Genomic DNA, 16989 nt, shown 5'->3' with positions numbered 1-16989 from the left:
ACGTAATTCAAGTGTTTTTCAGCCTCAACAACTTTTAAGCTGTGCAGACTTCAAATCCCAGAATACCCTAGCCAGTATGAATGTATTAATAATATTAATAATTAATAATGGAATGAAGGAATGTAGACCTGGCCTTAAGGAAGCGGGAAGGAACGAACGAACCATTATGGAGAAAATATTGCCTGCTTTTGAAAAAGAAGGAAGCATGAAAAACTCTAGATGATTCTCATCAACCCCCACCTAGATATTGTTTGGTATGAAATGGGGAAGCAACATTTCTGGCAGGCCTTCAAGTTTCTGTTATTGTACGCTATAATAATAAAGAAACTTGCCATGACTGTTGACCTGGCCAAACACAGCGGGCTGACACTGATATATTGTGGAGCTCTGTTGCCCCACTATTTGGTTTATTACTGGCAAAGGACCAACAATTCCTTTGCTGCTGGGGAACTGATTAGCTGACTGCGGAAGAAACTTCTCAGCCAGTGACCGTTGCAGACGGTCACTTGTGGGCCAAAGACCTCAATGGCCTCTGATTTTGCAGTAAGCATCATTGTTGCAGTTTATATTTTTAGCAATATCTTGTAACCTCTTCATCTTAGTATATCCTCAGTGTCATATAACATTTCAGAGTGGATTGATTCCTCACTGTAATAGGCTATGAGAATTGCCTTAAGTTGGAGCACCAACTATTTCAACTCATTTTAATAAGCTATTTTTGGTAATCTTAGCATTTGAAAAGGGGCATGTAGCAAAATGTCCTTTAGGTAATCTGAGATTAAATCAGTAAGAAATACCACTCTATAAAGCCTTAGTAAGACCACACCAGAGGTGGGTTTCAGCAGGTTCTGACCAGTTCTGGAGAATTTTAGTGGAAATTTTGAGTAGTTCAGAGAATCGGTAAATACCGCCTCTGACTGGCCCCATCCCCATCTATTCTCTGCCTCCCAAGTCCCAACTGATTGGGAGGAAATGGGGATTTTGCAGTAACCTTCCCCTGGAGTGGGGAGGGAATGGAGATTTTACAGTATCCTTCCCCTGCCACGCGCACCAAGCCACACCACGCCCACCAAGCCACGCCCACAGAACCAGTAGTAAAAAAATTTGAAACCCACCACTGGCCCACACCTAGAGTATTGCATCCAGTTTTGGTCACCAGACTATAAAAAAGATATTGAGACTCTAGAAAAAGTTCAGAGAAGAGCAACCAGGATAATTAGGGGACTGGAGACTAAAACATATGAAGAACGGTTACAGGAACTGTAACCGTTCTAGTGAAGAGAAGGACCAGGAGATACAGCAGTGTTCCAATATTTGAAGGGCTGTCTCAGAGAGGAAGGGGTCAAGCTATTTTCCAAGGCACCCAAAGGCCAGATAAGGAATGATGGATGGAAACTGAGTGGCGCAGCAGACTAATGCTACTGTTAAAAGTAATATTTAGCTTCCAGCTGCCTGCAATTACTGCGAGTTCAATTCTCACCAGGCTCAAGGTTGACTCAGCCTTCCATCCTTTCTAAGGTAGGTAAAATGAGGACCCGGTTTGTGGGGGCAATAAACTGACTTTGTATAAAATATACAAAAGTATGAAGGCTATTGCTTAATGTCTTGTAGGCCACCCTGAGTCTCCGGAGAAGGGCGGCATATAAATCAAAAAATTTTTAAAAAAAACCTGATCAAGGAGAGATTCAACCTAGAAATAAGGAGAAGTTTTCTGACAGCGAGAACAATCAACCAACGGAACAGCTTGCCTCTGGAAGTTGTGGGAGCTTCATCATTGGAGGCTTTCAAAAAGAGACTGGACTGCCATTTGTCAGAAATGGTGTAGGGTCTCCTGCTTGGGCGGGGGGTTGGACTAGATGACCTACAAGATCCCTTCCAACTCTGTTAATCTGTAAAAGATGACAGGAACTAGTGGCAAAATTAACTTGTTTGCTTAAAGACAAATCAACAACCAGATTTATTAGTTACTGGAAAACCCTTATGGACTTTCTGTGGGGAAAAAATAAATCGATGATTTATAGATTTGATGATTAGAAAAGGTAGATTATGGAAAGAAGGAAATTACTAAATAACCTTAGAGAGGGCAAAATATAAATATAACTTCCTTATTACTTTTTTCTTTATTTTATTTAACATATTTGTATACTATAGATGCCCTTCTCACATAAAAGTGACTCTTATTTCTTTTTCACTTTCTTATTATATTTCCCTATACTCCTTCTTAAATTCAAAACATGTATTGTTTATATATATATATATTTAGCATATATATATTAGTGTGTGTATATATGCATGTATGTACACACACACACACACACACTTCAGCAGTAACCTAAGGATTGCATTTCTTCCTGCCTCTTTCTAGATACAGGTTATAATCAGAATGATGGTAGATCATTTTTGATCCAAGCACCATTTTGTCCAGTTCTTTCTACAACATTATTATGATCTGTTCAAGAGCTTTTCTACAAAAAGGCTATTGGTCACAAACTCTGTTTTAAGATATATCGGCCTGTTTTATGTATTACTATATATCCTAGAAAAGTTTATTTAAAAGTGGCTGGATGACCATGTCTTTTAGATGAGTAGATCAACTCCTACTTTTAATTAATCCTCCCTAATTGATTTTATTAAAACCACCCAGAAGGATTATTTACATATCAAGAAACAATTACAAAAAATGTTTTTGGCTAGCATTAGAACATAATTTCTAATATTGGCTAGCATTAGAAACCCTGAAAATTTTCCTCTCCATTTTTCTTATTCAGTACAATAAATTCTGCTGTGACTAAGCTATAGCTAAAATTTGAAAAATGGCTATTGTTTCAGAAAAGTGGAAAATGGTTTTCCCTTGGATGGATTTCCTTCTGAAGGACGGATTCTGAATTTTCTTTTTCTCAAAAACGAATATAGCCTTTTGAAAAATTAAAATAATAAATTACTTTCCTTTTTATCAAGAATCTAAAACTTTAGTGTTTCTTGAGACTGGAGGGAAGAAGTCATAACACCATGCCACAAAAAAGACCAATCCTGCCTATATTTCATAAATAGTAAAGAGACCTGGGGATTTAAAGCAGAAATTACAATTTTACCCATTGGGAAATAAAGATGACAATTGTTTAAATAGGTGGCATTGAATTGTACTTTCAAATTTCAACTGGCCAATAATTGAATAAAAATAATTGCTTTTTTTTTTTTTTTTTTTTTGAGAGCTCAGTTTTCATGCAGTGGTTCCTGAATTGAAATCCTGGCACTTTGAATAGCTTTGGCACTACTGGTTAAAAGGAAGTGGAGCAGGGGTGGATTCCACTTACCTTTACTGCAACCGGTAGGTTTGCAGCGGTTCGAACCTTCTGCACATGCACAGAAGCGTTTTGATGACATCGGGGTCGGTGGGCGGAGCCTCCCACCAGTTTTACTACCGGTTCTATAGAACCAGTGCGAACCGGGGCAACCCACCACTGAAGTGGAGGCAGAAATATTGCCAGCCAAGCCTTTTAGTGGCTCGTGACCATTCAAAATAAATGGTATAAACTTTGATGAGAGCTAGTTGACTTGGACTTCGAAACTCTGGATCACCACTAGATGGCAGTGATCATCTGGATTTTTGCAGACCAGATCTGTTTGCCTGGCTTTGATAGATTTCACAACAGCTTCCTAAATTGTGGTTTTTGTCTAAAAATATTCTAAATATTTCTCCAGAACTCCGGCATTCCAAGCCGTTGCAGGGTATGGTACAAATTTATAAACTAGATTTGAATGCTTTCAGAAATTTGAGAACAATTTCTCCCAGGAGATTATGAGTTAGTGTTAGCATTCCATAGTGTTGCTTAGAGTTTATTTTATGAAAGAAAAAGCAAAGCAGTTGGGCACAGAATCAGTTTCCAGATAACTGGACTGACAAGTGACCCGCCTAGTTCTGAAGTGCAGCCTCCTCTCAAAGGAAGGTTTATCCTCTAAAGGAAGGTTTTTGCTGGGTGGAAAGGCAGACTTCCTCTAATTATGAAGGTAAGAATGGCATTGAGTCAATTTCTATAAATCTATAAAAAGCAGACTTTGTTTTGTAAGCAGAAAGGGATAACATGGGCTCACAACTCCAGAAACACAGGATGAGTTGGGGTGGGAGAGAATGGATAGCAGTAACTGGAATATATACATATATATTCTTTTTTGTTTGTTTGTTTGTTTGTTTGTTTGTTTGTTTGTTTATTAAGCTACTATGGCAGTATTGTTACCAAAGCATCTTTCAGCAGAGCTTTCCTTCATTAATGTATTGGGAAATTAGGTTAAAAAGTAGTTAAAAACTACATGCCTTTAGTAATGTCTTCTTCCTCTTCTCTCTTTAGGTTCTAACCATTTTGATTCTGTTAGAAATTACAGGCTGCTTTCCTGTTTTTTCAAGGTAAGTAGAACATGTCTTAAAAATAAATCTGAATGTGTCTTAAATAAGCAAAAATGGGATGTGCAATGAACTTCATCATCATATTCTCAAAAATGAGAGATGCTTAGGTTGAAGCTAACCATAGCCTTTTCTAAAAAACATTTCATTTCTCCTGTTTTTTTGTTCTTTCTCCACCTCCCTTGCCCCACCCCAGCGTGTATATAAATTTTCTCATTTTATCTTCAGAACAAAAGTGTGAGCTGGGTTCAGATGAAAGGTGAACCAAAGTTTTCCAGTAAACTTCATAAGGAATTTGGACCCGGAAAATCACAGCCTTACATCGCTGTGGGAACTGCTAAGTCCTGATCGTTGTCTCTTTTTCCATCAGCACCACTTACTGCCTTAATTCCCAGTTAAAAAAGAGAGATTTCCCTACTACCCAAGAACAAGAGAAGCTAGTTTGTTCAGTTTACAGACTGAGGATTTATGAAAACCATTTTTTTCCTCGATTGCCAGTTTATTTTATTTTAACTGAGTGGTGGAGGAAACAACTTTCATGATAAAAGCGTGGGACTTTTTCCAAAGTAGTTACTCTGTCTGTAATTCCTCTGTTAAGATGTTGAATACTGGGAGTGGTTTGTGTGTGTATGTGTGTGTGTAATCTAAAGCATACAAAATGCTTTCACAGCCCTTTCGTAGTTATTTGCGCAATGTTATGAAATTATTAAGATTGCCGTTTCCCATGTGATTTCTGGTGCTAAACAATCCGTTTCAATTTTTAGCACTTTTGAGAAGCCTCTCCACAAATAAATAAGCATTCAGGTGAATTTGGGTTGCAATCTCAGAATTCCCTGTTACAATAGTTTCAGGCATGGTGGTGAGAATTTTGAGTGGCAGTTCCAACATCAGAAGGACACCAAGATGGGGATGACAGCTTCAAGGACCAAGGACCAAATTAGATAAACATGAGCGAGCTGTATTCGGAGAACTGAATGCTTCCACACATTACTTATTCACTCTCATTCACAAAATTTTATAGAGGTGCAATCATTATCGTATTCTGTTTGTAAGTTTCCTATGTTTTCAGGAATGCAAGATTAGCTTCTGGCTGCAACTCTTTAAAGCAGCTACATTCTTCCTGGGGGGAAATGTGTATGTTTTAAAGAGCTGCAGAAAGGGGTGCCTGCTTCAAGCTATTCCTTTGGAATTGAATTACTTTTGGTTTCAGTAGTCTTTTAATAACCAAATAACTTGACAGATTGTTTCCACAAAATACAAAATAATATGTGTAAAAACTATAACAAGAGAAGGAAACTAAAAAGAAATAAATAAACACATGCATAAGTAAATGTCTACATATATTAAATAGCTGTACAATGCATCTCCATTTTGAAAAAGTATGATCCAATTTTGTTTATTTCAAGTAATTTTAAAAATAATCCCCTGGATCTAAAAAGTGAGTCCCCAGCAATACTAACATAATCTACATTTTAAAATATGATCTTTTCTGGTATTTTACTGTCTTTTTTTTTAAAGCATTGGGAATCTCTGGCATATTCAATTGTATGTGGTCCTTGGTGCTCTCTGTTTCTGATTGTTTTCTTGCAGATGTTTCATTACCACCCTAGATTACAACATCAGTGCTAAAAGGAAGTGGCCTGTCCCATCAATGTTGGGTGGATATGGTCAAGGTTGGGGGTGTCAAACTCGATTTCATTGAGGACTGCATCAGTTTTGTGTTTGACCTTGGGAGGGCGGAGGGGGCAGCTCAATGTCACTCGTGTCAGGGCGGGGGTTAGCCCGAGTGCTCTACCAGCAAAAATGGGCTCCAAACCTCTGCTTTTGGCAGTGACGGCCTCCTGCAACCCTCTGTCAGCAAAAATAGAGCTCCATTGTTGCTTGCAGAGGCACTGTGGGCCAGTCCTTCACTTTTCCAAATCTAAGCACCCCACGGGCCAGATCTGGACCCCGAGTCTTGAGTTTGACACCTCTGGTCTAGGTGATTCCCTGATTAACTTATAGTTTATTGTTAACTTCTTTGTTTGAGTTGGTAGACTTTGTTTTGTTCTTGATTCTTGATTGTTGGTTGAGTTAATCTCTGCTTATCTGGGTGTTGACTGATGTTTTGATCTTTTATTTCTTTTTTGACTATTTGATTGTCTCTTTTGAATGTCATTGATATGTATGGTAGGTATGTATAGTTAGAAGTCAAATCCAAAAACATAGAGAAATTCCTGGAAGTCTGCCACTCAGACAAATTGGCCATCAACAGGCACATAGACATGAGCAACATCTACATATCATTCAAAAGAGACATATAAAATATATAAATATAATAAAAATATTATTTTTAAAACTTAACAAATATATATGATTATGTGTTCTTGGTTGTGTATTTATTATGCACATGCAACATTCTTGACTAAGAAATGTTTTCATGTTTGATAGAAACAGAGAAAAGTAAAGGTTTCCCTTGTCCAGTTGTATCCAAATCTAGGGCCGGTGCTCATATCTGTTTCTTAGCCAGCGTTGTCCAAAGAATTTCCGTGGTCATATGGCCAGCATAACTATACACCAAGGCACTCTTATCTTCCCACCAAAGTGGTACCTATTTATCTACTCGTATTTGCATGCTTTTGATACTGCTAGATGGGCAGTTCAAAATAATATCCAATAATACCCAATCACTCTAAAAGTCACCCTAAAAAAGTTTAATCACCCTAGTTTAATCATTATACCATTTATATGGCTAAACAGACTGAAGGAGTATCTTTTGGTGTTTCCAATTCAAAGATTCAAACTGGAGAGCCATAACAATAAGGTTCTCCTCACACATATGTGCTAGTCATTCCCGACTCTAGGGGGCGGTGCTCATCTCTGTTTCAAAGTCGAAGAGCCAGCGCTGTCTGAAGATGTCTCCATGGTCATGTGGCCGGCATGACTAAATGCCAAAGGCGCACGGAACGCTGTTACTTTTCCACCAAATGTGGTCCCTATTTTTCTACTTGCATTTTTTATGTGCTTTCGAACTGCTAGGTTGGCTGAAGCTGGGACAAGTAACGGGAGCTCACCTCATTACGCAGCACTAGGGATTCGAACTGCTGAACTGCCGACCTTTTGATCGACAAGCTCAGGGTCTTAGCCACTGAGCCATATTCTGTGTAGAATACAGCAAAAGTTTCTTTTTCCTCTTCCTTTGTCTATGTTACTTTATTTTCAACTTCTTTATTTGCAATGTAGCAGGATAGGATTTAAAAAAAAAAAAAAAACACTTCCCAAATCAACTTTTGTGCTTTAGGGACTGAAAGAAATGACATTTTCAAACATTAAATTAGTTCCTGGTGTAGAGTCATAGCAAGATGTTAACATAACTAATGATTTTACAGAGCTGAACTAGTACCAGACTAAGTCTCTGCAGTAAGTGGGAGAAAGCCTAAGTGATACACATCTTCTATCTCCAAATTGCATTCTGTCTGTAGTGAGAAAAAAAATCATCTTGGTTTTTTCCATTCATTGTCTCAAACACAGATTCAGCACTGCATTATGGTGAATTTTTAGAAAATGAAGATTGTTCCTATATAAATAACCTTGTAAATAGGACGATCCATCTTAAGGTTTTATTGTTTTTTATGGTTTTATCCCAAATTCTTAGGAATAATTCTATAGCATGGTCACCATCAGAGGTGGGTTTCAGCAGGTTCTGACCAGTTCTGGAGAACCGGTAGCAGAAATTTTGAGTAGTTCGGAGAACCGGTAGTAAAACTTCTGACTGGCCGTCTATTCTCAGTCTCCCAAGTTCCAGCTGATCGGGAGGAAATGGGGATTTTGCAGTAAACCTTCCCCTGGATTGGGGACAGAATGGAGATTTTGCAGTATTCTTCCCCTGCCATGCCCACCAAGCCACACCCACAGAACCAGTAGTAAAAAAATTTGGATTTCACCACTGGTCATCATATTTATTTGACTGGCCTTTTCAGACTTCCAGATCTTATATAGATAAATTGGAAATATCTAGAAAATTATAGTCAAACCTCAAGTTAAAGCTAGAAATAGCTAGTACTAAGACTACTGGCAGCAACTTTGTAGTTTTTCAGTCTGGAGGTTTTTCCCAAATCAGAACTGATTCTAAAACTTTTTCAATGAAAAACCTATACTCTTGTTATTGTGATAGATCTCTTCCCTCAATGCTGCAATAACTGACAATATTTTTCTTTTTCCATACATAACGTCCAATAGAGTTGATCCAGTTCACTGCAGATGGAATCCATATGGTCCTTGGTCAGAGTGTGATGGCTGTACTAAAACTCAGGTATAGTATCATAAATATTTCCTGCATATCTAATTGCTTGGTCCTTTCTCCAAAACCATGAACTGATTTATCTTTCTGGACTCTTAAAAGATTTCATACAGGTAGTCTTCGACTTACAACCACAATTGAGCCCAGAATTTCTGTTGCTAAGCGAGAACTTTGTTGCATTTTGCCCCATTTTACGACCTTTCTTGCCACAGTTGTTAAGTGAATCACTGCAGTTGTTCAGTTAGTCACATTGTTGTTAAGTGAATCTGGCTTCCCCATTGACTTTGCTTGTCGGAAGGTAGCATAAGGGGATTATGTCACCCCAGGACTCAGCAACCATCATAAATATGAGTCAATTGCCAAGCATCTGAATTTTGATCATGTGATCGTGGGGATGCTGCAATGGCCATAAGTCACTTTTTTGAATCGTCACTAAACAAATTGTTGTAAGTCAAGGACTACCTGTTGTGCCCATCAGCGGCCTGTGCAGATTGTAGCTGATTCCGACAACGAGGCTGGTGTGGTGCTGCGCCAGCAGCCTGTGCAGCTGGCGCTCGAGTCGGACAGTGAGGAGGCTGGAGAAGATGTGGTGCCAGCGGCAGGGATTCAGCCAGGGCCTCCAGAAGCTCCAGAAGCTCCTTTAAATGAAGATGACGAAGAGGAGGAGCCTCTTCTCAATGCACGGGCGCGCAGAGCTGCCAAAAGGCAGGAGTGGCTCCTCAGGAGGACGTCTCCACGAGAGTAAGGCTTGGGGCTAATTGGCCACTCCCTTAGCCTATTTAAGGAGGAACGTCGCTTGCAGCAAGCTGTAGGGAACAACTTTAGTTCAATCTCCTTCGCGTCTGGATTCTCTGCAAAATTGTTTCTGGGTTTTCTGCCAACTCTAGTAAGACTGTGATTACCTTATCTTAGAATTCTGGTAGGCTGTTAAGACAGTATTAACAGCCTTTGGTTGATAAAGACTAAGTTATTTGAGAAAAATAAGCTTTGTATAGAGTTTGTGTGTGCTGCGTTCTTTGGGGTCCGTAGCTGGGGCAGAACACTATCTGTACTGGAGATGCTAAACCAGGCCTTAATAGTAGGGTATGAAAGATTATTTAGCATTTGCCAGTTAAAGCTAGTATTAAAGTTATCATATCAGTGTACTATCCAAAAAGTAAAAAAATCGGTAACTAAGATTGAAATGCTATGCTTTATGATAATACGCAATGTTAAAAACTTTATCTGCTGCCCTCCATGAGCTTACATTTCTTTTTTAGTATTCCCTTTTCACAAACAATAAGTGCTGGTCATAAATTGTCTTTGTTAATTGCAACAATATAAATATAGTACTTCTCCTGAGTATAACCAGAGGTCATATTTTAGAGAGTTGTCCAAGTAGCATCTTTGTGTTGCTCTAAGTCCAACATTATATTCATTATACCATATGAGTAAACCAGGGGTGAAATGCTCCCGGTTCGGACTGGATCACCTGATCCGGTAGTGATGGAGGTGGGTGGTTCGGAGAACCGGTAGCAAAAATCCCTGCCCCCCGCCCCATGCCCAGCTGAGCCACACAATCATCAGAGGCTTTTTTTTTACTTTTAAAAGCATTTTTTCTACAACCTCTTCGGCTGAAAAAATGCTTTTAAAAGTAAAAAAAAAAAGCCTCTGATGATCGTGCGACTCAGCTGGGATCCTCAAAGGCTTTTAAAAGAAAAAAACCTCTTTTTTTCTTTTAAATGCCTCTGACGATCCAAGCTGAATTGCCTGATCATCAGAGGCATTTAAAAGAAAAAAAGTCTCTGCCGATCAGGCAACTCAGCTGGGATCATCAGAGCCTTTGGAAAGCATTTTTTTACAACCTCTTCGCCGAAGAGGTTGTAGAAAAAATGGTTTTAAAAGTAAAAAAAAAAAAAAAAAAATTGGCCACACCCACCCAGTCACATTACCGCCCCCCTCCCCACCAAGCCACGCTCACAGAACCGGTAGTAACAAATTTTAGATTTCACCACTGGAGTAAACCATTTTACTCATATCTGTGGGTGCCACAAAGTAGAAGGGGTTAACTTATTTTCCAAAGCCTCAGAAGGCAAGGCAAAAAACAATGGATGGAAACTAATTAAGGAGAGAAGCAACCTGGAATTAAGGAGAAACTTCCTAACTGTGAGAACAATTAACCAGTGGAACCGCTTACCTTCAGAAGTTTGCAGGTGCTTCATCACTGGAGGATTTTAAGAAAAGAGTGGACAGCCACCTGTCTGAAATGGTATAGGGTCTCCTGCTTGAGTAGGGAGTTGGACTTAGAAGACCTCCAAGGTTCCTTCCAGCTCTCTTCCAATTGATTTATCTTTTCAACTGATTATTGAAACACTACCTATACAGTAGACATTTTCCCTGAATTTTCTGGTATGTTGTATTCTTTCAACTTATTTCATTATCCTCTTTTTTTCTTTTTTTCTCTCTTCTCCCCAGTGTCAGGCTTTTAACTAAGGCTCTCTGGATTTGTACTTACAGGAGCAAGCTGGCAGTGCAAAAATTATGGTATCCCTCTGCTTGCTGCTCTGAGCATTAATTTATAGACAGAGCTATCATGCAAAATCAGATTCTTTGTCTAAGGGTATTTTTTTTTCCAACCGGGAAGCATGTTGGTTGGGAATTCCATAATTTCAAATCCAATCCATCAGACTGTCAAACTGTGGAAGGCTAGTTTAGTTGTCATTATTGTGACATGAATTCTCAATAAGAGACAGGTCCCTAATTTTGATGGGTATGTAATTTTACACAGACATATACCACATACAAAACAGAGGCAAGCAAGGTGTTTTCTCTGGATTTGTTGTCTACATTTTTCTTTTTTTTCTCACAACAGGATTTATACAAAATTGAGGGAGGGAAGGAAGGAAGGAAAGAAGGAGGGAGAAAGGAAAGGAAGGAAGGAAGGAAAAAAATCCAAAATTCTAAAAAGAAAGGGTGGAAGAAAGAAGTAAGGGATAAGCAAACTGCTTATGCCCAGAATGTCTATGTAGATTCTCAGTCATCTAGGTCCTGGTTGTCCCAAAGGTGCTTTTTCAAGAAGCAACTGGTTTTTTCTTTGAAGACATTTCGCTTCTCATCCAAGAAGCTTCTTCAGCTCTGACTGGATGATGGGGAGTGGAAGGATTTATATTCCTTGCAGACAGCTGGTCATTTGCATTCTTTTAGTGAGTTGTTGAGGCCACCTGGAGGTTTATCTGTGTCCTCAGGTATAAATCCTTCCATTCCTCACCATCCAGTTAGAACTGAAGAAGCTTCTTGGATGAGAAGCAAAACGTCTTTAAAGAAAAACCAGAAAGTCCAGTTGCCTCTTGAAAAATCACCTTCGGGACTTATGTCCAAAACTCACCAACCGTAAGCATGCATCCTGATGAATTATGCCCAAGAGAATGTTCTCACTGAAAACACTCCTTTTCAATGCTAAATTAATGTGTTTTGGTTTAGATTCGCAGGCGGACTGTAGCAGTTTATGCACAGTTTGAGGGAAATCCATGCTCAGGAAATTCATTTGAAACTCGTGCCTGTGTTCCCACAAGAGGTTGCCCAACAGAAGAAGGATGTGGTGACCGTTTCAGATGTTCTTCAGGTATACAGCTTCAAAAGTCTAAGTGACTGGCTGATTGTGTCAAGCACCGGGGAAATCAGGAGATTTGGGCAGTTCAAATGAATATAAAGATTTATTGCAAGCTTAAGCTCTTTACAAAAATCTGAGCTACTAACTGCCAAAGCAAATTGGCCATAGGAATAAGTGTCACGGGAATTCAAGGTGGGCTGGACTTAGCTCTCTTGCAGGCATGCAGGGACTCATCACTTATGATGCATTTGACCTCGGGCTCAGCCTGGTCATCTCTTACAGATTGCTCTGTAGTGACAGCAAATGGAAATAAGTGGGAGACAGTAGAAAGAATTATCTAACAGTGTTACTTTTCAGGTTTGTTCGTTAGATTATGGTGAAGGAACCATTGGATAAGAGCCAGTGCCAAAATACCAGAGCGAGATATCAAACAACACTGTTTTTATGAGTCAGTTATCTACAGCTATACCATGGTGAAATGTACTAATTTATTTTGGGCTTTCTTTCTCAGTGCTGGCTGTGGATTTGGGAAATTGTAGTCTAAACAGAATTAAATGCTACCATATTAGGAAGAGTTATTTACACTTTGACAAAGAGGTCAATTTGTTCATCGTTCTTGGTTTCCCCTATCAATTACCCTATCAAGGTGTCTTCCCTATCAATATTGTCTATCTTTATGGTAATAGGACAATGCATTCGCAAATCACTGGTGTGCAATGGAGATCAAGATTGCCTGGAAGATGGCTCTGATGAAGATAGATGTGAAGAAGTCAAGAAAATATGTGATCAGAAGCCCCCACTTAGAGCACCTCCTAATGTAGAGCTTACAGGAAAAGGGTAATTTGCTCTTATAGTTCTTATGAATGAAAAAAGTTATAATTTTTATTTATCAATCCCTTGTTAAGAAATTCTGTGCAGCAGGTTTAATAATGTCAGAGTTCGTTGCAGCACACAAGCAGACTATTAATCAGGATTCAAATGTCTTTATATACATAACAACACATAAGCCCGTCAGCGGCCTGTGCAGATTGTAGCTGATTCTGACAGCAAGGTGGCTGGTGTGAGTCAGAAAATGAGGAGGCTGGAGAAAATGTGGTGCCAGAGGCAGGGATTCAGCCAGGGCCTTCAGAAACTCCAGAAGCTCCTTTAAGTCAAGAGGATGAAGAGGAGGAGCCTCTTCTTGATGCACGGGTGCACAGAGCTGCCAAAAGGCAGGAGTGGCTCCTCAGGAGGAGGTCTCTTTGAGAGTAAGGCTTGGGGCTAATTGGTCACTCCCTTAGCGTATTTAAGGAGGAATCCCGACTGAAGCAAGTTGTAGGGAACAACTTTAGTTCACTCTACTTTGCGTCTGGATTCTCTGCAAATTGCTTCTGGGCTTTCCGCCAACCTTAGTAAGACTGTGATTACTTTATCTTTGATTTCTTGTAGGCTGTTAAGAAAGTTTATTAACAGCCTTTGTTTTGAAAAAGACTGAGTTACTTTAGTAAATTAAGTTTTGTACAAACTTTGTGTGTGCTGTGTTCTTTGGGATCTGTAGCTGGGGCAGAACACATACAATACCCTTGTAGGTTTTTCCACGTTGTAGAGAAGAGAAACAGCAAGTACAAACACAGCACAAAATGGAAGCACAAAATGGAGAAGGCAAAATGGAGGAGGGAGAAGCTAGTGCCTTCAAGCTTATGTACAGAACAGTTAAGCCACACCCAGGCTCCAAACTGTCTCTTATGGTCCCATAAAACAAATACTATGTTTCAGTTACCAAACAGCCCTCATTGGCTGGCTTATTGCTATGCTACTCCAGTTCATGAATAAACTCTGAGAAATAATTACTGTGTTAATTATTACAATTAATCGTGACCACCTTAATTCTTCCACCCAATACTTATTTGGCCTCTCCCTGTGCCTATGTTCCTTGATTTAGCAAAGAGTTCTTGGAGATGAAGTACTAGAAGAGACATCTGGAGCATCATTGGAGGAAGACTCAGATTAAATTTGATTGGAATGGTTGGAGCCCCTTTTGGTTTTTGACATGTGTTGTTGACCAAATTTGACTTTTGTCCCTGTTATTTGCTTTTGGGGTGGTAAAATGTTGTGTGTGTTTTTTTAATGTTGTAAGCAATTAGAGTTGCATAAATTGAATAAAATAAATAATATGTATTTTCCTGTGTTGAGAATGAGCAGCATGCTAAAGGCTGAAGTCAATGCATATCATTTTGCCTAAACCTGAAGAATCTTTTTGAAATGCAAGTCAAGCCAATTTCCATACTCAAAGCATCAGTTCTTTTTATGCACATCTGCACATCTCCAACCAATACTTACCATTTAGGATTATTTGTAATAATCCACATTATAGCTTCTTTTTTGCCAGGTAGCTAAAGAGAAATTCCATTCCATATTTTTTCTTAAGGACAATTACTCTTTTTCCCAAGTTGGAATTTCTGGACAATTGGATCATAATAGCCTCTCAATCACGTAGTTGAGGGACTGAAATCAGGTTTTCATGTTATGTCAGGCTGTCATGTTAAGGATCATTTAACATGTCATGGTGTTTTGATAAAGCATTTTTAGCTGGTTATTCTGATACTTTATTTACAGAAGGAAAGGAGAACATTTTTGTCTGAACTGAGCCACAGTTGCCGATCTGATGACAGGAAAGCTCTAGGCAGGAAAATGAATGCTCAGATATGTAACAGCAGTATGGAAACAGCTCAGTAATTGTTCAACTCACTTACTGAATTGCATTAACTGAACAGCCAGACCTGCTCATATTTTTGGCATTTTTGGACAGTGATTTTTTTTTTTTAAGGCCAATCTTGTTCAACCTGGATGCCTACCATTTGCATGATTTTAATTCTCAGAATTCTGTCTAATAGATTTCAGGGAATTAATTGAGAATATTTGGAAGGCATCTAGATTGGGGAAGGCTATTATAGGTCCTATAAGAAGGAAGAGAACCAGTAAAAATGCCATTTGAAATGCTTGGGCCTTTTATTCTGGATTGCTCCTTTGCTGGATTGACACATCATACAGGGTAATAATGGGGTCACTTGGCTTTGGTTGTTTGGCATGTGGTGTGCATTCAGCTACCGTGATTTGTAAGACGTGATATACAGCATGTTGTATGACCTCAATTATTTATTTATTTGTTTGTTTGTTTGTTTGTTTGTTTTATTGAATTTGTATACCACCCTACTCCTGAAGGACTCAGGGTGGTGAACAGCCATAGAATAAAACATATAGATACAAAATTTAAAATAAACTAAAATGAATTAAATAATTTGGCTGAACAAATTTAAAACCCCAATAATTTAAAACCAAATTTAAAATTTCCATTTAAAAAAGGGGAAAGACTTAGGTCAGGCCAGCTTGATGGAATAAAAAAGTCTTGAGAGCGCAACGGAAGGTGCGCAGATCCGGGATCCTCCGTATCTCTGGGGGGAGCTCATTCCAGATAGTAGGTGCCCCCACAGAGAAGGCTCTCCCCCTGGGGGCTGCCAGTCGACATTGTTGGAGCCCCTCTCTATGGGAGCGTACTGGTCAGTGGGAGGCTATTGGTGGTAGCAGGCGATCCCATTAATAACCAGGTCCTAAACCATGGAGCGCTCTAAAGGTGATAACTGGTGATAACAGTTAACTGGGGATTATTCAACAAACCATAGTTAAACATATTCATAAATACCTACTGCTTTTCTCCAGTCTCTTGGCTCATTGATCTTGATGGAGTGATTGATACTTTGGCACAAAGACTAGGATATTATTTCAAAGCCTATAAATTATATGCTTTATGCATTGCTGTGGCCTTGTGGATGGCTTCACTTGAATAAAAAGATGAGAGGAGATTGGCCATTGTTATGTTAATTTGGGATTAAAATGTAATTTATCGGACAGTTGCCATAGAGATTAAAATATTTTAGTATTATAAGATACAGACAGCAATCCTGTTCCTCTTTATGTAGCATGCTTACAAAACTTCATCATGGCTTTCTTGTTCTGTCCATAATTTAAGTGTAGATGTACCAACGATTGGTTCCAGAGCTCACTTTTTAGATCCTGCACTTGTAATTATGTTATGACTTTATTTGCTTGCAGCTTTGATGCCCTTACTGGTGAAATGAGAAATGTGGTCATTGACACTAAGAGCTATGGTGGCCAATGTCGGAAGGTCTTCAGTGGTGACCGGAGAGAATTTTATCGGCTGAGTGAAAATGTCCTTGCTTATACATTTGAGGTGTGATTAGTTTATTTTCTTTATTGGCATTGTGGGAAGAAATATCCATCTGGTTCAGTTCCAATCCGAGAGAAGGGCACCAAAATGGAGGCTGGAAGCTGATTGAAAAGAGGGTCCATTTATTGATGAAGCAGAACACATGGATGGTTCTGGGCAGCTGACTACATGGAGTGAAGGGGGGTGTTATACCTTCTCTTGGGCTTTGCCCTTGAGTTTCCTGTTCCTGTGCAAGAACATGTATTCTATTGGCTGTTGTCAGACTCCCATGCGGCAATATAGAGGTTATGTAGGGGTCATAGCTGGCTCTATAGGTAGTCTGAGCTCCCAGGTTTGGTTGAAGTTTGGGCTGCTGAGATGATGCAACGAAGAGCCTTGTGTTCTGAAAGGGTGTTGGGCAATTCCTATTATGACTTAATTGCTTTGTCTTGGTTTGGATCTTGAGTGAGGGCTAATCCTATCACTCTGCCTTTGTTCAGACTTTGCTGCAGGGAGCA

General features: G+C 39.3%; 1 protein-coding gene across 1 annotated transcript in view; it reads left to right on the top strand.

Annotated features, from left to right (window-relative positions):
• Window positions 1-16989, top strand: part of C7 (complement C7) — a 59067-nt gene that overhangs the window by 1657 nt on the left and 40421 nt on the right. The window contains exons 2-6 of the mRNA XM_070934562.1: window positions 4347-4402; window positions 8618-8690; window positions 12138-12279; window positions 12954-13104; window positions 16357-16495. Of these exons, the coding sequence (XP_070790663.1) occupies window positions 4347-4402; window positions 8618-8690; window positions 12138-12279; window positions 12954-13104; window positions 16357-16495 (561 nt within the window). The remainder of the gene's footprint in view (window positions 1-4346; window positions 4403-8617; window positions 8691-12137; window positions 12280-12953; window positions 13105-16356; window positions 16496-16989) is intronic.

This window comes from Pituophis catenifer, unplaced genomic scaffold (genome assembly GCF_029215685.1).
Source record: "Pituophis catenifer annectens isolate HBS135680 unplaced genomic scaffold, rPitCat1.0.hap2 SCAF_2, whole genome shotgun sequence".
Classification (NCBI taxonomy): Eukaryota; Metazoa; Chordata; class Lepidosauria; order Squamata; family Colubridae; genus Pituophis; species Pituophis catenifer.
Note: the sequence above shows the minus strand (reverse complement) of the source record. Positions and strands in the feature narration are given on the sequence as shown.